Source organism: Crotalus tigris, unplaced genomic scaffold, assembly GCF_016545835.1.
Source record: "Crotalus tigris isolate CLP2741 ecotype Arizona unplaced genomic scaffold, ASM1654583v1 scf7180000024437.13266115, whole genome shotgun sequence".
Lineage (NCBI taxonomy): Eukaryota > Metazoa > Chordata > Lepidosauria > Squamata > Viperidae > Crotalus > Crotalus tigris.
The window spans coordinates 5,757,586-5,780,316 of NW_024100606.1; the positions used below are offsets into that span (position 1 = coordinate 5,757,586).

Below are 22,731 nucleotides of genomic sequence, written 5' to 3' on the forward strand. Positions count from 1 at the left end.
CCTACCTCTTCCGGGAGCACTGATTTGTTGTCTCTGAAACGGAGCCTGAACAATTGCAGTTCTCTTGAGTGCAGCCGTGCCAAGAGAAATATTGCTATTGGTCGATATCATCCTTCCCTAGCAGCTGGGAGAGGGCAGAACGTGCCCAAGGAACTATTGCTATGGTCGATATCATCTTCCCTAGCAGCTGGGAGAGGCAGACCCGCGTCACTGACTGACCGCGGCTTACCTGTTTTACGGCTTTCTTTATGCTGCTGAGGCGTTCCTGTGATAGGTACACCTTGCATTCCTTTGTGTCTATGACCGCTCCCAGGTGGAGTATTCTCGTAGTTGGGGTTAGATGGCTCATTGGAAAGTTCACCGAGAAGCCGTGGTCCTGCAGCATTTTTATCACTAACTTTAGGTCCGCCCGAGACTGCTGGGCGGACGATGACTGGATTAGAATATCGTCCAGGTAGCACTGGACTCTGACTGGTACGTTTCTTAGTTGTGCTGCCAGAACAGCCAGAATCTTGGTGAACACCCTGGGCGCTGATGACAGGCCGAATGGAAGTGCCCTGTATTGAAAATGGTGCCCCCTGTAGGCAAACCGTAGAAAGCGGCGGTGAGCCCGAGAGATAGGGATGTGCAAGTATGCCTCCGTGAGGTCGATCGATGCCAGAAAATCCCCTTTCCTTACGCTTCCAAGGATGGAGCGTAGTGTCTGCATTTGGAATTTGCGGTATTTTATGTAGAAATTTAGCCTTTTCAAATCCAAAACGGCTCTCCAACCCCCCGAGGGTTTTGGGACCACGAAGAGGATAGAATAAAACCCCTGGTCTCTCTGGTTCATAGGCACCGGCTATACGGCCCGTATGTTTAGAAGGTGCTGAACGGCCTCGTTCATGAGCCTTCTCTTTGTTGGGTTTGTGGGACAGGGGCACGGGCGGAAGCGGTTCGGGGGCTTTGAGAGAAATTCTAGATATAGACCATGACGTATGGTGTTCCTGACCCATACGTCCGTGGTGGTCTCTTCCCACTGGGGAGCAAACACTGCTAGTCTGCCCCCTATGGGAAGGTCTGGGCGGGAGTCATCTGGTACGGCGGAAGGGGCGGTTGTTCCCCCGAAAGGGCCGTCTTCCCTGTGTTTGCCTATGTCTTGTGTTCTGTCTGTCCCCCTGTCTTTCCCTATCCTGTCTAGGTTGGAAGGGTTGGGAATTTTGAAAGTAGTTGACCCTGGCTTCCGTACGAAAGGATTGTTTCCTTCCCCAGGAGCCGGGTCTCTTGTCCTGCCTTTTAAGCATGTGTTTAAGGACCTTGCGCTTGTCCTTGTTCTCTGTCAGGTATGGCGGTAGTGCCTCACCAAACAGCTTTGCCCCTTGGTACGGAGCCGAAGCCAATTTCCACTTGGATTTGGTATCCGCCTGCCAGTACTTTAGCCAGAGGATGCGCCTGCTCGTGTTGTTTGCCGCCATTGCCTTGGCTGAAAACTTGGTCGCTAACAGTGTTGCGTCCGACGCATATTCCGTGGCCGCTACCATTTTGCTGAGTTCCTGATGAGTGCGTATATCTTCCATGGGAACCCGGCCCTGTAGCTCACGGAGCAAACAAAGTGTGGCTCTGGTGAAAAAGGACGCGGAGGTAGACGCCCTGGTAGCCCAAGCTATTGCCTGGTGCGTTCTCCTGTAGTTGGACTCACTCTTCCGGTCCTCGGCTTTAAGAGCCTCAGCAAAATCTCCTGATATGGCCGTGTCCGATATCAGGGGACCTATCGGTTCGTCCACCACCGGCACCTCCAATGTTCCCTCTAGCTCCCTTGCTACGTTAAATAGCTTCCTCTCCGCATTGCTATGAAGCGGTAGGGAGGTTGGCGCTGCCCACTGTTTCCTTATTGTGTTTAGGAACATGGTCGGGCATGGTATGCGGTGTTGAGTGGTTACCTTTTCGGCGAACGTCGGCTCAGCCTCCGTGTCAAATGTGACAGGCTCCGCTGGTGTCCCATGCCCCAGATGGGCTGTGGCCTCAGCCTTGCGCAGAATAGTAACAAAAAGAGAAGGGTTAAACAGGCCGCTGAAGGACGGCCCTTGAGGGGAGGTGTCCTCCTCCTCCTCAGACATTTGAATCCCTTGTGACGTACCTGGCTGGTCCAGGTAAGCTTCCTCAGAGACCGATGAGTCTGAGACGGAGGAGAGGTCCTGATGGTCCTCCGTTTCCTCCCGATGCCTCGTTCTAAGTCCTAAAGACTTGGCTTTTGAAGTTTGAGCCCTGGCCTCAAATGCACGGTCCACTGCCTGTGCTATTAGGGTAGCTAGCAGATCCCCCGTCAATGCAGGAGGAGTGACCATTGCCTGCGACCCTGCAGGTGCTGTGGTTAGCATGGTCCTCGGGGTTTCCTGTAACCTCTGTGGGGAGGGGGATCGGGAGAGCGATGAGAATTCGCCTATCCCACCCTCTGTTTGGGACTGTGATGAGCTCCCTAATGACCAAATGGCCCGTGGGGATGAAGGGAGACCCAGCGGTAGATCCGGACCTATTCCCCCATTCTGCCTATTTTCAATTCTGGCCCTTTTCTGGGCTCTGTCGAACTCTTTTTCTAGGGCTTGGTGTCTTCCGATTGCCTGTTTGTCAGCCTTCTTTGATGACTTCCTTGCAGCCTTTCTAGGGGCTGCAGAGGATTCCGAATCCTCTGAAGCAGGTGCTCCAGAGGATGAAGGCGGGGCTCCAGTGGAGGGAATGATTGCTTCCTCCATTCTCCACTAACGCTGGGCCGCGACAGGGGGGACCCAGGTAGTAGGAGAGCTCCAACTTTGAGTAAGGACAGGCGCACTACTGGGGGCGTCTGGAACTCAGGAGCAGACTCTGCCAAATTGTCAGAGTTAGTCACTGTGCACGGATAAGAACAGGCACGCTAATGGGAATGCCTGGAACCCGGCTTGACTATGGTGGGTAAGGACAGGCACGCGACTGGGGATGCCTGGAACCCACCACTAAATCCAGAGGCGTACGGGCCACTAATGGGGGACCGAAGTCTGGAAGGAGCCAAAGGCAACTAAACACAGTTAGTTATGAAAGGTTCTTATTTACTTTAGGTAGAAGACACCAAGTCCTGGAACCAGTAGCTATGTGTCTGATTTGAATGTCTCTGAATGACTAATAGATGCTTTAGTACCCCAGTACTGCTTGCCTATTATTCACTCCAGCGGCTGAACCTAGCTTTCTTAAGGAACTTTAACTCCCCTGTTTGGACAAAAAATATGGCCGCCGCTGCCAGGAAACTACTGCGCATGTGTTAACAAGGCTGCCTATGCCACGTGCGGTTGTAACAAAGAGCTGCGCGTGCTTCCAGCTGTGCAGACAATGGCGCCTCGTTTAAAAAAATCCTGAGCAGCCTGGAGTGAAAAGACTGCTCCTTCGCACGCCAGCTGTTTCCCTTAATCAATCTCCCTCCCAGCATGTGTCCCCTTTGTCCTCCGCTTCCCTCGCTAACTGCTTGCCTTTCTGTCTTTTTTTTTTTTGTTTGTTTGTTTTAAACGCGAGGGGTTGCCCGAGCCTCCCCGTTTGTTTAAGGCGGCTGCTGGCTGCTGGAAGGTGGCTGGGGTTGGTTAGGGAGGGGAGTTAGGGATTTCCCCCTTTTAAGTGGGGGAGGTTTCCCCTGTAGGAATCTGACTTCCTGAGTTTTACAATTTAGCAAGGAAATTTTTGAGTGGTCAATTAAATTGAATTAAATTATCTCTAATTAACTTTTAAACTAAGCAATTTCAGCTACTAGAAAAAATCCCCCCTAATGGAGAGGAACTATACCTGCCCAGGAGCCAAAAGTTGTAGATGTCTCTTCATGGCAAGATCAGTCAAGACTGGAGGATCATGGTCCAAGACGGGGCGTGGCAACTTTGGCTGACTGATCTGATTGGCCAGGAATACAGTCTCAACCCACTGCGTGGATTATCCATCTCCAGTGCTGGAGAAACTATGTCTGTTTGTCTCCCTATTCATTTATTCTTCAGTCCATTTGTTTCTTGCTTCCTAAATTTCTACTGTACGTTCTCTCTTTGTTGTTGTTAAGTTGCGAAGTCATGTCCGACCCATCGCGACCCCATGAACAACATTCCTCTCTCTTGTACCTCTGTAAAAAGTGACTAGGACAGAAGAAGATGTGCTCACTTCATCCAATGCAAGAAATGCAAATGCTGGTTTGCATGCTTCACTAAAGATAAGGTATGAAGAGACCAAGTCAGATTGTTAATTATCTGCACCCCCCCCCAAGTACTTAATACTATTGACCACTTCACAGCTGCAGTCTTGATACAAAGTGAAGTATGACTATGCCAGCTCTTTCTAAAATTAACAGTGATCTCCTTTGTTTTATTAACATTCAAAACCAGGTTATTTTTACTGCAACAATCCACCAAAGCCTTCACCTCTTCCCTATAAGAATCTTTGTTATCATCCCAGATAAGACCCACCACTGCCTATCACCCGCATACTTCACAATATAATTCACAGCAGACTTAGCACAGCAGTCATGGGTCATCAAGGTGAATCGTAATGGACTCAAAATACAGTCCTGTGGGGAACTAATACTCAAAAAAATGGAATTGGAAATTTCCAACTTGCACAAACTGGGGCCTATCAATAAGGAAGTCAAGTATCCAGTTATGTAAGGAAGTATTAAAACTTAATAGGCCCAGTTTGTTCACCAAATGCTGAGGAATGATTGTGTTGAATACTGAATTAAAATTAACAAACAGCTTTTGCATGTGATTATTCTTTTCCTCCAAGTGCACCAAATTAAGGTGAAGCACATAAGAAAGTGCATCATCTATAGAGCAGTTCTTCCGATAAGCACACTGTAATGCGTCAAATGTAGGGGGAAATCATGAAACAATATCATCCTTTACCAGTCTCTCAAAACATATCATAATGGATGTGAGTACAAGTGGAGAGTAATCATTAAGGCATGTAATTATAAATTTTGAGGGACTGATACAATGATTGAAGTCGATGCATCTTAAGTTAACAAGTTTGAAAAATACTAATCCTAAGTCACTGCATGCAAGTCCATTACAGTTTGAATAAAAATACAAATAACTAAAAATGGGGGATGGGGGAGAGAACTTTGTGGTAACATCCTAACAGCTTTTCTCAGAGGTTTCGTTTTTCTGAGTTTGGGCCATGTAATTAGCAGAAATTACCACCAAAGAAAAGGACATCAAGAAATTGCCCCAACAGAAACCTGTGACACAGGAAAAAGGAAAAAAATATAGAAATGTTACTGGTTACTAAAACATTAGAGTGAGGAATATTCATTATAATATATGGGACTGTACTACGCTTGAAAACTCAAGATTGGCGGGTCAAGTATTTTTGTTGGATCTTGAGTTAAAACTTAGTACTTAGAAATATGTTTGCAAAAGTTAATACAGAACAATTTATTTCTCTCTTGAAATCCTAATTACTTAACGAAGAATTGGAAACCATAGAAGATAGAAGAACCTAGCCACTCTAGGACAGGAACTCATCAATTATATTCCTAGGAGCCTAGACTGCAATGTAAAAAAAGTTATCCACCCTATATTACTGTCAAGAATGCAACATGGTATGTTCACATGATCTCTATAAAATGAATTTGATTCAAGGGTGACTTAAACTTTTACCTGATAACAGAATCCCATTCAGGAATAGAATATAAATGCAGATAGGAAGCCATTCAAGCAGAAGCCCTTATTAAGCAGGAGGAGGAGTAATCAATATTTCCTAACCCTTTTCTACATGGAAAAAAAGTAACTATTTAAAGGGACTACAGCTATCTAATTCATTCTGAACGTAGCATTTTTTTCTCAGTTACATCATTCTTCACTATTTCATCTTAGAGAAATTAGAACAAAAAGAGCAAATCCATACTTCTAAACTTTTTTCAAAGTAGACTTCAGCATTAATCACTGCCTTTTCTGCAAATTAAATTTATAGGACAATATAAAGGTTACCCAGGTTTATAGATGATATAGAAAAAACACAAACAAGTCTGGATCACAGTAGGGAGCAGATGTCATCTGAAGTCACATCTCATCCTTAATGTAAATTGGCTTTTTCAGTGTTCAGAAATTTCAACTGTCTAAAATTATTCAACCAAAACAGTCACTGAGATAAATGAATACTTCATTAAATTTTCACTGGTTCCCAGCTCTTTCGGATCCTTGCCATACATAAAAGCCCTAAATAGTTTGCAACAGACCATATTTTTTAATTTCTAAAATATCGGGTAAACATCAGAAAGAGGAAACTGGGTTAATTACAATACAGGCGTATCTATTTGATTACCCTTATGCAGATGAATACCTTTCCAAGCATGCAGGAGGGGACTGGAATTGATGGGAAAAGGAACAATTTCTGCCACTCTATATAAATTTGGCAGATGGACTTGAGAGTTGCTTTTCATGCCCACAAATGCACTCTTTTTATGCAACTGACAAGAGGAATTTAGGAACTGTGGGTGAGGTACATTTGGGATAAAAATGAGATCTGAAGGCCCTGTAAGACTGGTGAATTGGGCCATGCCAGTAAGCAGACATTTTCCATTCCTGCTATAAAACATATTCAAGTAAGTGTGTCTGGTAGCAGCAAATCTGACAAACAGAAGCTCTGAATCCAAATAAGTGATATACGAAACAATAGAATAATAAAATTCTAGACTTAGACATCCTGTAACAGGAAGTGGAAATTTCATTGAGTACTAAGGGATCAAAAAGCCTACACATAGAAATATGCACCATATTTGGATTCAGAGGTACCTAAGGGCTGGCTGAACAAAAAATATCTTTGCCTCAATTGAACTGTATTTTGTTTTGGCGTTCACCATCCACTTCTCCCCCCAAATTTAAATTAATTAGCAACAAAAAATAATTTGTACAAAAATGCATAATACTTTTGCACTAGGTATGAAATGTTCCTGCTAGCGAATTTGGCTGATCTTTCTTCAAGACTATGAGCTGTCATTTAAAAAAAAAAATAGCCAAATAAAATAATTAGTAGACCATCAGATTAAAATAGAAGTCTACATTGCAAGGTAGCTTTACAAATAAACAGTCTCAAAAAATGGGGAGACTGTAGAGAAAAAATATTCTTGTTATATTCTCCTCTCCTATCCAGAAAATCCTTATTTTGTCTTCTGAATGAAATATTATGAAGTATCTTTCTGAACTATAAATAAAAAATGTATGGTATTTTATATATTGAAACCTCCACCCCAATCTCCCCAGGAAGACTATTTTACACAAAATCATTATGCTTCTTACATAATAACTTGCAAGTGCAAGATAAATTTCAGCCTAATGGGGTGCTGCCACTTAACTCCCAAACAAATAAGGATTCTTCCTCATTTTCACAGAGATTGGGAGATCATCCTATGCTGCCAGCCTGACTAGCTCTCAAAAGATTGGGAGAGCAATGGAATGGGCAGCCTCCATGTACTCCTATATGTACTCCAACGAAACCACAAACTGACTGTCTGCCCTGAATAACAGAGCACATCTAAAGACCTGATGCTGTAAGATATTTCTCTTACTTAGTTTTGTCAGTTTTTCCTGATGATACAAAAAAGAGTAACACCAAGGAACTGAAAGAAAATATTATACAGTCCACTAAGTTATATAATTCTAAAATAAAAGTGTGGCATAAAAACTAAACAGATCTTAGAAGCTTTGTCAACATATATTGCAATACTAAATCAGGCCCTAATGGTACACACATACTGTTATCAACCACAATTGAAAACTAAAATCTGATTCTAGAAATAGTTTATGTAAAAAATAGAATTTCTATTATCAGTAACTCCTCAAATTTGAAAAGATTAGAAAGGTGGGGAGGTCCTTTCAAAAGCATGTATAAACAGATATGATTAATACCTGCTATAATAATCAGTAATTTTATGATAGTTTTGCTTATGGGGAGTATTGGGCTTTGTATTGGGGTTTTATTTCTGTAAGCTGTGCAAAGTCAGTGTTAGCCATTCAGCTGATCATATACATTTTCCTAATAAATAATAAATATTAACATAAAAAAGTAAAATAATTAAGTACTGATAAGATTTGCAATATAATGTTGCTAAATATAATTTATATATAATTGAATCACACTATAAAGATACAATGTACTGCACCTCAATGTAGTGATTAAGACATTTAACTACACTCATGTTCAAGTATACAAATTGATTAGATTATTTGGGCATAGTAACTAGCCAAATCTAACCCCTAGCTGCTGTTGCTGTGGGGGGAGGGGGACTGATTACAACAGAATTACAATTTCTTTGAGGAAATTTGGACTATAAATATGACAAATATAAGAGAAGCTTATAGTAATAGTAGTAAAGTTGGAAGGGACCTTGGAGGTCATCTAGTCCAACGCCCTGCTCGGGCAGGAAACCCTATACCATTTCGGACAAGTGGCTGTCCAGTCTCTTCTTAAAAACTTCCAGTGTTGGAGCATTTACCGCTTCTGGAGGCAGGCTGTTCCACTGATTAATTGTTCTCACTGTCACGAAGTTTCTCCTTAGTTCTAGGTTGCTTCTCTCCTTGATTATTAGTTTCCACCCGTTGCTTCTTGTCCTGCCTTCAGGTGCTTTAGAAAATAGCTTAATTCCCTCTTCTTTATGGCAGCCCCTGAGATATTGGAATACTGCTATCATGTCCCCCCTTGTCCTTCTCTTTGTTAAACTAGACATACCCAATTCTAGCAACCGTTCCTTATATGTTTTAGCCTCCAGTCCCCTAATCATCTTTGTTGTCTTCTCTGTACTCTTTCTAGAGTCTCAACATCTTTTTTACATCGTGGTGATCAAAACTGGATGCAGTATTCCAAGTGTGGCCTTACCAAGGCATTGAAGAATGGTATTAATACTTCACGTGATCTTGATTCTATCCCTCTGTTAATGCAGCCTAGCACTGTGTTGGCCTTTTTGGCAGCTGCAGCACACTGCTGGCTCATATTTAAGTGATTGTCTACTAGGACTCCGAGGTCCCTCTCACAGTTACTACTATTGAGCATGGTGCCACCTATGCTGTACTTGTGCATTTGGTTTTTCTTGCCTAAATGTAGAACCTTGCTTTTTCCACCATGAATTTCATTTTATTAGTTGTGCCCAGGTTTAAGTCTGTCCAGATCCTTCCTGTATCTTAAGCCTGTCTTCTGGAGTGTTGGCTATTCCTGCCAGCTTGGTGTCGTCTGCAAATTTGATGAGTTCCCCATCTATCCCTTCATCCAAATCGTTGATGAAGATGTTGAAGAGTACTGGGCCCAGAACAGAGCCCTGGGGCACCCCACTACACACTTCCCTCCATATAGATGCAGTTCCATTGAGGACCACTCACTGAGTACGGCCGGTCAGCCAGCTACGGATCCATACCCCACATTTTTCTATCTTGTCAAGTAGTAGGTTGTGATCTACTTTATCAAATGCCTTACTGAAGTCCAAGTAAATTATGTCCACAGCATTCCTCTGATCCACTAATTTTGTCACTTGGTCAAAGAATGCAATAAGATTTGTCTGGCATGATCTATTTTTGACAAACCCATGTTGGCTTTTAGTAATGACTTTGTTTGCCTCTAGGTGTTCGTTGATTCGTTGTTTGATTATCTTTTCCAGGATCTCCCCAGGTATTGAGGTCAGGCTGATAGGTCTGTAATTTCCTGGATCCATTTTTTTTCCTTTTTTGAGGATGGGAACTACATCAACTCTTTTCCAGTCCTCTGGTAGTTCCCCTGTGTTCCAGGATCTCTGAAAAATATAGTTCAGTGGTTCCGATATCACATCTGCCAGTTCCTTGAGAACTCTGGGGTGTAATCCATCTGGTCCTGGCGATTTGAACTCATCGAGGCTGGACAAGTGCTCACTAACCATTTTCTTGCCTATCTTAACTTGTGTTTCTGTTTTGTTTTTTATGGCACTATTTTTGATAGGTTGGTCTGTTTTTTCCCTTTGTGTAAAGACAGATGCAAAAAATGAGTTAAATAGTTCTGCTTTCTCCCTGCTGCTTGTCACCTTCTTGCCACTTCCACCCACTAATGGACCAATCATTTCCTTCACTTCTTTCTTGTTTTTTACACGTTGAAAGAAGCTTTTTTTGTTATTTTTGACTTTGGTCGCAAGCCTTAGTTCATTTTGAGCCTTGGCTTTTTTCACTTCATCTTTGCAGGCTCGGGCTATTTGCTGATATTCTGATATTATGTTCCCCTCTTTCCACTCTCTATACTTGTCCTTTTTATCTTTCAATTTGTCAGAGAATTTTTTATGCAGCCATGCTGGTTTCTTTTGAGAGCTGTTGTTTTTCCTCTTTGTTGGTATTGTGCTAGACTGTGCTTTTATTATCTCATTTTTCAAAATTTCCCAAGCTTCTTGAGTTGTTTTCCCCTTGAGGATTCTCATCCATGGAATCCTTCCCAGCCCTCTCTAAGTTTATTGAAATTAGCTCTCTTGAAGTCCAAGACTCTAGTTTGACTGTGTTCTATTGCTTGTGCTTCTATAATGTTGAATTCTAATATTGCATGATCACTTCCTCCCAGGGTTCCTATGGCTTCAACACCGTCTATCATTTCCTCTCTGTTAGTGAGAATTAGATCCAAAATGGCTAATCCCCTAGTTCCCTTCTCTACTTTTTGGGAGACAAAGTTGTCTGCTAGGTTTGCCAGGAACCTGTTTGATCTTCCACTTGGTGCGGAGTTTGTCTCCCAGTTGATGTCAGGGTAGTTAAAGTCCCCCATTACTATTGTGATGTGCTTCCTACATACCTTAGTTAGCTGACTAGCAAAAAGTTCATCTATTTCCTCTGTTTGGTTGGGTGGTCTGTAGTATACACCTATGGCAATGTCATTTTCCCCCCCTTTTATATTGACCCAAATGCATTCAAGACAGTTTTTATCATTGTTGTGCTCTATTTCTGTGGAGATGTAGTTATTTCTTATATAGAGAGCAACTCCACCTCCTCTTTTATTTGGTCTGTTTCTTTTAAATAATTTAAATCCCTCTAGCTGTGTGTTCCATGTGTGGTTTCATCCCACCATGTTTCCGTAATGGCAACAATATCGTATCTGCCCTCATTAACCTGAATTTCTAGTTCACCCTGTTTGCTGTTCATACTCTGTGCATTGGTGTATAAACATTTGAGTCCTTTGTGAGTGGCCCTGTGTTTCCTTTCTACATAACCTGTATGGTGCCTGAGTTCCCCTACTGTCTCACCATCTATTTGGTTAGTGCACTTTATGTGGCACTCGCTATTAGAGGCTTCACTTTGCTTGATAGCAAGGTTAGCAAGCTTGATAGCAAGCTTGATAGCAAGCTACTATATAATTAAAATTCTTATAGATTACAATCACTATTCTGACTATGTAACAATAGTTTACCAAAAGAACCAGTTAGTATAAATACTGCAGAAAAAATAGGAACTATTAATAAGCATATAGATCTGTACGCAATTAAAAGGAAAAATAATGGAATCCTCTATTTCCCAGTATTTACTGCTTTAGAAACACAGAACAAGGATAACTACTAGTAGAAAAACCTTAGAAAACATTACTGATGAATAACCATTGAGCAAAAATGATAAAATGTGGAAATTTACCAGACAATGGCTTTATTTAATCTGCTAGGTAATTTGTATATTCATTTAAAAAGCTATTAAATATATAGATTGCATGGATCCAGAAATAGGAAGATGATCATTGTTCATCAACAAGGTTTATTTACAAATGAGCTACATTGTAATCTACAAATTAAAACATTAACGTTGTGCAAAGCATTTGAAAGGGGTGTTTCAGAAAGCAATACTGGAACATCCAAAGCATGTATCTCAAATAATTTAAGAAATCTTTCCAGCCAGCTTTTAGAAGATCTTCCCTAAGTATTCGTCCCCAAATATTTGTTCACTGATATACAATCAATACTTCCATTGGATTGTCAGCAAAGTGAAGTGGCTGTGTATGCACATCACAGAGGAAAAAATCTTCAGCTGTTGTCAAGCCTTCCTGAGGATGTGACTGCTTTAATGCTTCAAGATGATGGACTTTATTCACACCAACATTGTTTGTCACAATCCTAAGTTAATTTGACAAACAATTTTTGTCACTTTTTCTGAAGCAGGTCCCCTATAATTAAAATAGGGGGCTTACCAAATATGTCTTTCAAACTTTTGTCTTTGACTAAGAGAAAAACCAACATAGGTATACAAAAAGGTTCATAAGGAATATTTTCCAAACAGTATCACAGCACAAATTTTGTTCGTAAGTATTCAATATTTTATCATTTTAAAATATTAACAAAGCAATACAATTAGAATTGTGGGCTTCCCAAACATTGTATATAGAAAGAAACGGGTTATTTATGATGTCAAGGCTTCAATCAGATTAACAAGGAACAACATAGCACTATCGTGATTTGTACATTCTGTTTCTTCTACTACAGAAGTGAATGTTCATCCAACTGATTGGAGACTTTGGGCCAATCATTGCTTCCCAATTTACCCTATTTCATACATAAAGGTAAGATTGAAATGTTCTAATTTCCTTTAAGAAACAGAACTTAAATAAGTAAGAAATGCATACTATTTTAAAAAATAAAATAGTAGCCTACTATCCTAAGTACACAAAAAGCAACTTATCACCTAACCATAGTAATGTTGACTTAATTTATAGGAGACAGTGTTTTCTGGACACAAAATAAGCAGTTTCACATTTCACCTTAAGTCATCATGCAGTCACCTTTACTGAATAAACCATAGACAAAGACACAGTTTACAAAGTATAATCTCATGCCTACATAATATAGCATAATTTAAGCAAGTCATATTAAAGTAATCCTTAAATCCTCTACATGACATTCACATGCTGGTTGGTACTTCCCTTGCCATCCTTCAGATTTCTTGTTTCAATTGACAACTTATGTGTATATTTTAATAAAAAATAAATGTAAAACTAAAATGGTGCAAAGCATCATTGCTAAGTGCCTTGGGTCCCATTTAGACCATAAAGTCATTCCTAAAAAATAAAATATTGGAGGGTGGGGGCAATCTACTGCTTTGCTTGAATATATAATTACAAAATAAAGTAAACTGAAATAGTAAGTAGTATCCTAAGGGACTAATATTACCTGCCTTCTAGTAAATAGGTGCCTTCTAACAAATGTCTACTATGGCTGCCATTTTGTGAGTTACTTCTTATATGGTCTCAAAACTCTAAGTGACCCAAGAGCTTTAAAAAAGGATATATCTGATATAGTATAATAGCTAAAACTGAATAGCCCTAGTACCAACCTTACATGTACCTGCCTTGTCAACAGGACAATTATTTGTATATAATCAAACTCAGAATTCCATCAATAACTAGTTTGTCTGTTTAAGGCCACAATGGCTACCCAAATGTATAAGCTTTGCTAGCTTATTGAAACAAATGATTAACAACTTGGACTTTGTCTATCAAATCCATGACTTATTTCCTATATTAATTATCATCAACAAATATAGTTTGTTGTTAAATTCAGGTGTAGCATTCTTCACATATCAAATACAATTTTATTTTTTCATTGTATTTATGGCCTATATTTTCTCTGAAACATAAGTGTCTCTTCATTTTACTCCCTATGTAAAATATTAGTTAAGAGAAACCTAACTGGCACAAACTCACAAACTCAAGGGGAACTTTAAGCTGAACCTTCCCAATCCAATACCTTAATAACTATAGAGGTAGAGGTTTCCCTGTCAGTCGTATCTGATTCTAGGATGCAGTGCTCATCTGTTTCTTGGCTGAAGGAGTCAGCATTGTCCAAAGACAATTTCGATTCTCATGTGGACAGCATAGATATATGCCAAAGGTGCACGGAATGCTGTTACCTTCCCACCTAAATGGTACTTATTAATCTAGTTGCATTTGCATGGCTTCAAACTGCTACGTGGGCAGTTAATAACTTAATAATTATACTAACACATAAAACAAAAGATGTGTTCACTCCTTTCTTCTAACATATTATAATTTAAATGTGGGCTTCAGTATATTTCTTTCCAATGACTGCAGGGTTTATACAGTTCAGGAAATCAAAGCCTGATGAAAAGTGAATCAATAGCATATGCTTATTTTATACTTCATATTTTACTATCAATAAAATGTTTTAGCCACTTCCTTTTACTTGGCAAACCTTATCATTTAAGTGTGTGTGTGTGTGTGTGTGTACGGCGCATGCACGCGCGAACACATACATACACACACACTTGTCCTGAACAAAATCTATGTGATGATTAGAGTTAACATTGGATGAATAACACATTATCTACTTATCTAACAAAAATATGCAACTCAATAATACATCTCAAACATTATACAAAATGTTTTGAATCTGAAATATCTTGTTTTAAAATAATGTGGACTGTTTGGAGCATTTTGAAGCATTCAAAAACAAAATACAGAGGTAAAAGTTTTGTTTCTTAGTGTCTCAACATTTCTAAGAATGTTTTAAAGGCCATTTCTACCTGAGGTAGTTGGTTTTGCACTTATGTGTCAAAAGTAAGAATATATTTTTTATTTTCTTATAAAAGCAAAAGTATCAGAAGAGATATTTACAAACTAAACATTAACAGCTTACCTAAAGCTTAAAAGGGAGGGACCTTTATAAACCAAATGACGCAATAGAACATATCCTAGCAAATTAAGCTATTATGTTGCATTCATAGAATGCAACGCAAGACCTGTGTTATTGAGTGCGCTTAGATGAGAAAAATAGTATCCTTTTTATAAAAAAAAATATTTTGAAGGCAGAATAAAATGATTGGTCCAATCAGTAATTTTTAAATGCATTGTAGAGGCAGCCTCATTTTAAAACCAGAATGTTACCAAACTTGAGGTGATAATGACTGGCTTTACACAGGGAGTTATGATTAAAGTTGTACATAGCTACCACCTATGGATAGCATAGCTCAATTCAGAAACATTCCAAATTGGCATTGTTGTTCAAGTAAAAGGAACCTCCACTCAGAATTTGGCTTATCCCCCCAGTCCTTGTTCAGCTCATCTATTATCCAATAGTACCTCTGTTTATCTGGATTCCTCTAATTTTGTTTACTTACCCCAAAGCCATCATTATGCATAAACAACAGTTCTGAAGGACTATTCAGCATTAAATGTGAGAGGCTCACACTGCAATGATACTGAACTCCATCCTTAGCAACATGCTCTTCATTCATCCATTTAAACAAGTTTTAAACATTCCTGCAGAATCTTTGGGCTTCTGAAAGAAAAACTGTTACATCACTCACCCATTTCTTAACATAATTTACATTATATTTGCTGTTAACATCTATGCTTATATGAATGTAGATAATTCCCACCTTGATTCTAAAATGTTGATAATGCCTAATATGCTGCTCGCTTATGCTTTAAATGGGGTTAGCTTGTCTTTTGGGGCTGAAAGGCAAACTTAACATTTTAAAACCATATTGGGGCACTCTCACAAAATAGTTTCCAAGGGAGAAATCACATAAACCATAAATAAACCACAATGTTTCAGCCAAAGTCATACAAATTATATGTTGTCATAACCACTACAAACTTTTTAAAAGCACTCAAAACTTGATGATGCATGTTAAAATGATTGTGATTACAACAAAGTAAATTAGCTAGGACCTCATTACAGTGCTTCAAAATGTAAAAGGTTGTAAAAGATGCGATACTCAAACACTAGAGCAGCTTAGATCTCAGGCAACAAATGAAGACATCACTAATCTCAAATGTTAGTTCTGAATATATTCACTTAATACCAGGCTAAATTAATTTTCCAAATATGCAAGCCTTCCTATTATTTTCAGGTGTCTAGTTTCTTTCTCCTCCTCCAAAGTTCAAATTTGTCAGGATCTACTCCAATATTGTTTGCCAGGATACAGTAGGAAGAAGAAACAGACATCCAATTGCAACACTTTTAAAGATAAAATCGAAATTCTCTAACATATAATTCTTAAAAGCAGAGGATAAGCTATAAAGAATAGAAAATTAAAACCATCACAGGACCATGTCGGGTTGAGAGTTTACTTGATCTTCATCGAAACTTGTACATAAACACATCTAACATCAGTCTGTAAGTCTACTGCCTCCTGGGAACAAGACGCGGAGGGAGGAGTCAAATTACCGTTTCCGTTCTACCCTGGTCAGGTCAATGCCCTCGTGATCTCTTCTCCACCTCCTGGTCCGGCTGCGGAAAGGCACTGCTAACCCAGGCGCCGCCCGTTGGGGCTCTGGTGCCGCGCTCTTTTTTTTTTTTTTCCCCGGCGCAGCCTTGCGCGCCTGCCCCTGCGGCGGTTTCTAGCGCCGTCACCGCAAGGGCAATGTTATGAAACCAGATCCAACCCATAACTCCGGAGACTCTCGTTTCCTTCGGTCCGGCTAAGACCCGGGGACAAAAAAGAGAGGTGACCCCAGCGAGCCCATCACCTACCTCCGATACTTCCTCCTCTTCCTCCTCGTCGTCGTCCTCATCTTCCTCCTCCTCCTCCTCCTCCTCTTCTTCTTCCTCGCTGCCACCGCAGCTGCTTTCACTACTACTACAGCAATTGGTGCCACCACTTTCCACGCCCGGTTGCCGCCGCCGCCGGCGCCGCCGAGTCCAGCTTCGCTTTGGCGGCGGCTGAGAAGGCAGTGGCGGCGTTAACGACGATGACAACGGCGGGGATTGTTGCTGAGATGGGTCACTCTTTAGGAGATCGCAAACCCTTGCGAGCCCCTCGGCCGAGCATGGAGAAGAAGTGGACTTTCCCTCAACACCGCTGCCCTTCACCACCGCCCGGGCAGGAGAAGGCGGCTCCATGATTGCTCGCGCCACCGCTGGCTTCTCTGCTCTCGCTGCCGGTCACCTCCAGGGCCGTCGCGTAGCTGAGGAATTCTCGCGAGATAGGAAAGTCAACAGGACCCGACCCGACCCGGCTTGCTTGCCTACTGCTGCCACCGTCCTGCGCTGCGATCTGCCCGCCCCTGCTTTTCGTCAGCTTCGCCGTTCCTTTCGCGCAAGCGCAACCACACTATACCGCAGCCGGAAAAGCAGCAACTCCGGTTATTGGCTGTTCTCTGCGCAAACTCCGGGGTTTGGGCTTCCGCATTTGGAGCGTGCGTCATCGCGGTGCGCCTTCTCGCATGCGAGAAGTAATTTTCTTCAAAACTTCGGGAAGCGCGTGTCCTGTCACCCTGGCTCTTAAGCTACTTTCTTTTCCTTGATGGGAATATCACTGGACCAAAAGGAAAGGGGGGGATTTTTTTTAAAGGGGGGGGGATGGGTCTTGGAAACGGTAACAAGTCCGGGTCAGCTTTCCTATTTGTACTTTATTGAATAAACTTCCGGTTTTGGATGGCGCTTTGAGTGGATGTCTCTCGCCATTCTCTCGATTAAATGTTTTCAGGTTTCTAAATTATTAGACTGTCTAAACAAAGACTTCGCTTGTTGGGTAAATGAAATATTTCATTCTGTTTTATTTTTCTTCTATGAACTGTTGAGATGGCAACAAAATTCAAATGATTAATAGCTCGCTTAATTTCAGATGTGCCATTATTATTTTTAAAGCTGCGTCATTATCTGCTGAACCAGGGAAAATGGTGGAAGAGGAGTCTTCAATTAATTTGCTAAATTAGATCCTGGTTCAGATGCAAGCCTTGATGCCGAACCAACAAGATCTGGCGAAAGTTAAAATTGATTTAAGGGGGATGGAAGAAAAAATGACTCTCGGTGAGGACCAACTAGCAGCTCATAAGTCTGTCACTCAAAGTAGTCATAGTATTTTGGATGAATAACTTATTTAATGTCACACACACGAAAAAATTACATGTGATCGATATTGTGAACACTTCAAGTCTATCAAACCTGGCTGAATTTATGGAGGTTTTTTTCCAAAAGGTCTCTTTGGGAACAGACCATGGAGTCAAGACAGAACATGTGACTAAATTCCTTTTATAAGAGAAGGCTGGAACCAGTTCCAATATTATCATTGTAAAAAAAATTATATTACTACAAGAGATGAGATTTTACATATATTCCACCAGGAATTAATAAACTTTTTGCTGAAATGCGTTTCCAGCCAAAGTAAGAAACCAATTTAGAATAGAATAGGAATAAGAATAGAACAGAATAGAATTCTTTATTGGCCAAGTGTGACTAAACACACAAGGAATTTGTCTCCAGTGCATAAGCTCACATTGTACATATAAACAGCAAGTAATAGGTCATAGATAATAAATCATGGTTACAATCATTAATAAATTACAAACAACAGTTGATAAATCATAAGAAATCAATAGAAGATAGTAAGAAAGATGAAATGAGAAACGATGAGAAATTAGGCAGTGCTGTGGGAATTAAGTGTTCAGAGAGTGATGGCATGGGGAAAAAAACTATTATCTAGTTGTTTTGGTATGCAATGCTCTGTTGCAGCGTCCTGAGGGGAGAAGTTGAAAATGAAACAGATTATATCCAGGATGTGAGAGGTCTTTAGATATTTTTTCAACTCTCTTTCTGGTTTGTGCAGTATACAGATTCTCAATGAAAGACAAGCTGGTTGCAATTGTTTTTCTGCAGTCCTAACTATCCGTTGAAGTCTGTACCTGTCCTGTTTGGTTGTTGTGCCAAATCAGACAGTAATTGAGGTACAAATGACAAACTCAATAATTCCTCTATAGAACTGTATCAGCAGATCCTTGGACAATCTGAGCTTTCTGAGTTGACACAGGAAGAACATTCTTTGTTGTGCCTTCTTAATAATGGTTCTAATGTTAGGTGTCCATTTCAAGTCCTTGGAGATAATAGAACTAGAAATTTGAAGGTCCCTACTGTTGATACTTGTTGCCTAATATTGTAAGAAGTGGTAAAGTAGGAGAGCTTCTAAAATCTACTATCATCTCTAGTTTGAAGAGTGTTCAGTTCCAGATTGTTCTGGCTGCACCACAGGGCTATATGCAGACTCATCTTCAATAATAATAAGAATAAGAATAACAACAATAGTTGATAAGAAAGACAAAAAAGTCTGGATAGTGGATGTGACAGTGCCTGGAGACAGCAGAATAGAAGAGAAAGAACTGGAGAAGATAACAAAATACAAAGACCTACAAATAGAAATAGAAAGACTGTGACAAAAGCAAGCAAGGGTACTACCAATAGTGATAGGCTCCTTGGGTGCAATCCCAAAACAACTGGAGCACCACTTGAACACCATTGGCATTGACAAATTCGCTATTAGTCAATTGCAAAAGGCGGCCTTACTAGGAACTGCTTCCATCCTGCGACGATACCGGTAATACCATCAAACATCCACATCTGCCTATCCCAGGTCCTGGGTAAGGACTCGATAGGTAGACAAAATGCCAAATCCAGTCTGAACATCTGGCTGACTGTGTGATGATCCACAATAATAATAATAATAAGTTGGAAGGGACCTTGGAGGTCATCGGGTCCAACCCCCTACTCAGGCAGGCAGGAAACCCTACACCATTTTGGACAGATAGCTGTCCAGTTTCTTCTTAAAAACTTCTAGTGTTGGAGCATTCACCGCTTCTTGAGGCAGGTTGTTCCATTGGTTAATTGTTCTAACTGTCAGGAAGTTTCTCCTTAGTTCTAGGTTGCTTCTCTCCTTAATTAGTTTCCATCCGTTGCTTCTTGTCCTGCCGTCAGTCGCTTTGGAGAATAGCCTGATTCCCTCTTTTTTGTGGCAGCCCCTGAGATAAACTAGACATACCCAATTCCAGCAACCATTCCTCATATATTTTAGCCTCCAGTCCCCTAATCATCTTTGTTGCTCTTCTCTGTACTCTTTCTAGAGTCTCAGCATCTTTTTCACATCGTGGTGATCAAAACTGGATGCAGTATTCCAAGTGTGGCCTTACCAAGGCATTGTAAAGTGGTATTAATACTTCATGTGATCTTGATTCTATCCCTCTGTTAATGCAGCTCAGCACTGAGTTGGCTTTTTTGGCAGCTGCAGCACACTGCTGGCTCATATTTAAGTGATTGTCCACTAGGACTCCAAGATCCCTCTAACAGTTACTACTATTGAGCAAGGTACCCGCTATACTATACCTGTACATTTGGTTTTTCTTGCCTAAATGTAGAACCTTACTTTTTTCACCATTGAATTTCATTTTGTTAGATAGTGCCCAGTGTTCAAGTCTGCCCAGGTCCTCCTGTATCTTAAGCCTGTCTTCTGGAGTGTTGGCTATACCTGCCAGCTTGGTGTCATCCGCAAATTTGATGAGTTCCCCATCTATCCCCTCATCCAAATCATTGATGAAGATGTTGAAGAGCACTGGGCCTAGAACAGAGCCCTGGGGCACCCCACTACACACTTCCCTCCATATAGATGCAGTTCCATTGAGGACCACACGCTGAGTACGGCCGGTCAGCCAGCTACGAATCCATCTGGTGGTGATGCTGTCTAACCCACTGTTTTCTATCTTATCAAGTAGTAGGTTGTGATCTACCGTATATGCCGGCGTATAAGACGACTTCCGGAAGTGCTAAACTCGGCGCCAAAGACGGGTCGTCTTATACACCGAGTCGTCTTATACGCCAGAAATATTGGTAGTTTCTGGCGTATAAGACGACGTTCTAGGAATGCGGCTCGGCGATAAAGACGGGGGTCGTCTTATACGCCAGGTTGCCTAATACGCCTAATACGGTACTTTATCAAATGCCTTACTGAAGTCCAAGTAAATTATATCCACAGTATTCCTCTGATCCACTAATTTTGTCACTTGGTCAAAGAATGCAATAAGGTTTGTCTGGCATGATCTGTTTTTGACAAACCCATGTTGGCTTTTGGTAATGATTTTGTTTGCCTCTAGGTGTTTGCTGATTCGTTCTTTGATTATCTTTTCCAGAATCTTCCCAGGTATTGAGGTCAGACTGATAGGTATGTAATGTAATGTAATGATTGTTGTATCATCTATAAACTTCAGTATTTTAACAGAGGGCTCCTTCTAGATCAGTCATTGGTATATAGAGAGAAGAGTAATGGTGAGGCTGGGTGGCTCCTGTACTAATTGAATGGATATTTGATGTGATTTTACCTAACTTCACCTGCTGCTTCCTATTAGAAAGCTTATAATCCATCTACAAATATAGTCAACCACAGCTAGTTGAGTCAATTTAGAGAGCAGGATTTCAGTAACGATGGTGTTGAATGCCAAGCTGAAGTTTACAAAAAGGACCCTTGCATAGGTCTTTCAGAATTCAAGATGCAGTGCCATATTAACAGCATCATCTGATCTATTTGCACAGTAGGCAAATTGCAAGGGGTCTAGTAGCAGATCTGTGGTGGCTTTCAGGTGGGTCAACACTGACCTTTTAAAGGTTTTCATAATCATGGATATATCTTGATTCATTAGAGAGATTTTTTTTTTTTGCAAAAGCTTTGAAGTCTTGTCAGACCAATACAACTTCAGTATTTCATGCGTTCCCTAGATTAATCCATTCTGCCTTAATCAACAAAACCAGATTCACAGGTTTGATGATCCTTCATATACTTAGGCCAGTGGTTCTCAACCTTTTTAATGCCGCGACCCCCAACCGGTTGTAAGTCGAGGACTACCCAACCGGTCATAAGTCAAGGACTTTCCCTGCCCAGGAGCGCCGCACATGCGTGGTGCCGCCCCCTGCGCCGGCTGAGGCGTAGCTGGCAAGCGGCAGAGACAGAGCAGGCCGACCACCGGCTGGGTCACCAGCTGGCCCAGCCCAAGGGAGGTAAGGCACCCGCTGGAAAAGGGGGAAAAATGGCAGACAGCCTTTCTTGGTGACCCCCGTGAAATGGTCAATCGACCCTAAATGGGGTCACGACCCATAGGTTGAGAACCGCTGACTTAGGCTTTTATCTTTGAAATTTGCTGATGGACAAGCCTGATTGTGTCTTATTAAGTGGAATCTGCTAATAATATCTTGAACTATTACATAGAATTTGACAAATGGACAATGTAAGTGGCTTCTCCATGTCCTTACTATAGCCAAAAGACTAATGTTCAGCATTGAATGGAGAAATGTATGACCCCGTTTACTCAGTGGATTGATACCTAATTACACTTGCTACCTATGAGTGGATTGCCTATAGATGTAGTCTTTGTATGGACAAGTATAATGAAATATGGAACTCATTTTTATAAAGTACAGTAGATTAAAAATGATACTTATATAAGTATTAGAAATAAATATATGTGTAGTTGAATAATATTCACTTTGGTTAAGATATATATATATAAAATTCTAAGTTAACATGTGAAAATATATTATATTTTGCTTTTTTCTTTTAAAGCACTTTTATGTTCTTTATACACTTATAAGTACTGTAAAATAATTAAATCTTTCAAACATTTGAAATTCAGTAGGATTGTTCTGTTTCTGTTTTTTTCCCTTTGAGAATTATTTGCATACTTTTGTATTTTGTTCTTTTTCTCTTACAATTTAATTTTAAAAAAACAATGCTTTATTGAATAAACTGCAATTTACTGGATTCGTGTAGAGCACTTAAACTATGCATTGATTTGGGTTGTGTTTCTGTTAACCACAAAACCAAAGATATCAGGGATGAATCTGGGGCTATTCAGTTATGATTGCAAAGATTCAGATGATCTAGAATTTTCTGAATCTCTTTGCTATTGCCTAGTGCCATGGTGCCGAACCTATGGCATGCAGAGCCGTCCCTGTGGGCACGTGCGTGATCGCCCCAGAGGGAGGCAGGGCCAGACTGCTCCCCTCCCCCT

At 40.8% G+C, this 22,731-nt stretch overlaps 1 protein-coding gene across 5 annotated transcripts in view; it reads right to left on the reverse strand.

The window, feature by feature from the left end:
• Positions 1-17,236, reverse strand: part of ANKRD17 (ankyrin repeat domain 17) — a 160,978-nt gene extending 143,742 nt beyond the window's left edge. For all 5 annotated transcript variants that reach the window (XM_039331765.1, XM_039331760.1, XM_039331759.1 and 2 more), the window contains exon 1: positions 16,442-17,236. In XM_039331765.1, the coding sequence (XP_039187699.1) occupies positions 16,442-16,810 (369 nt within the window). In that variant the 5' untranslated portion in view covers positions 16,811-17,236. The remainder of the gene's footprint in view (positions 1-16,441) is intronic.
• Between the last annotated feature and the right edge of the window lie 5,495 nt (positions 17,237-22,731).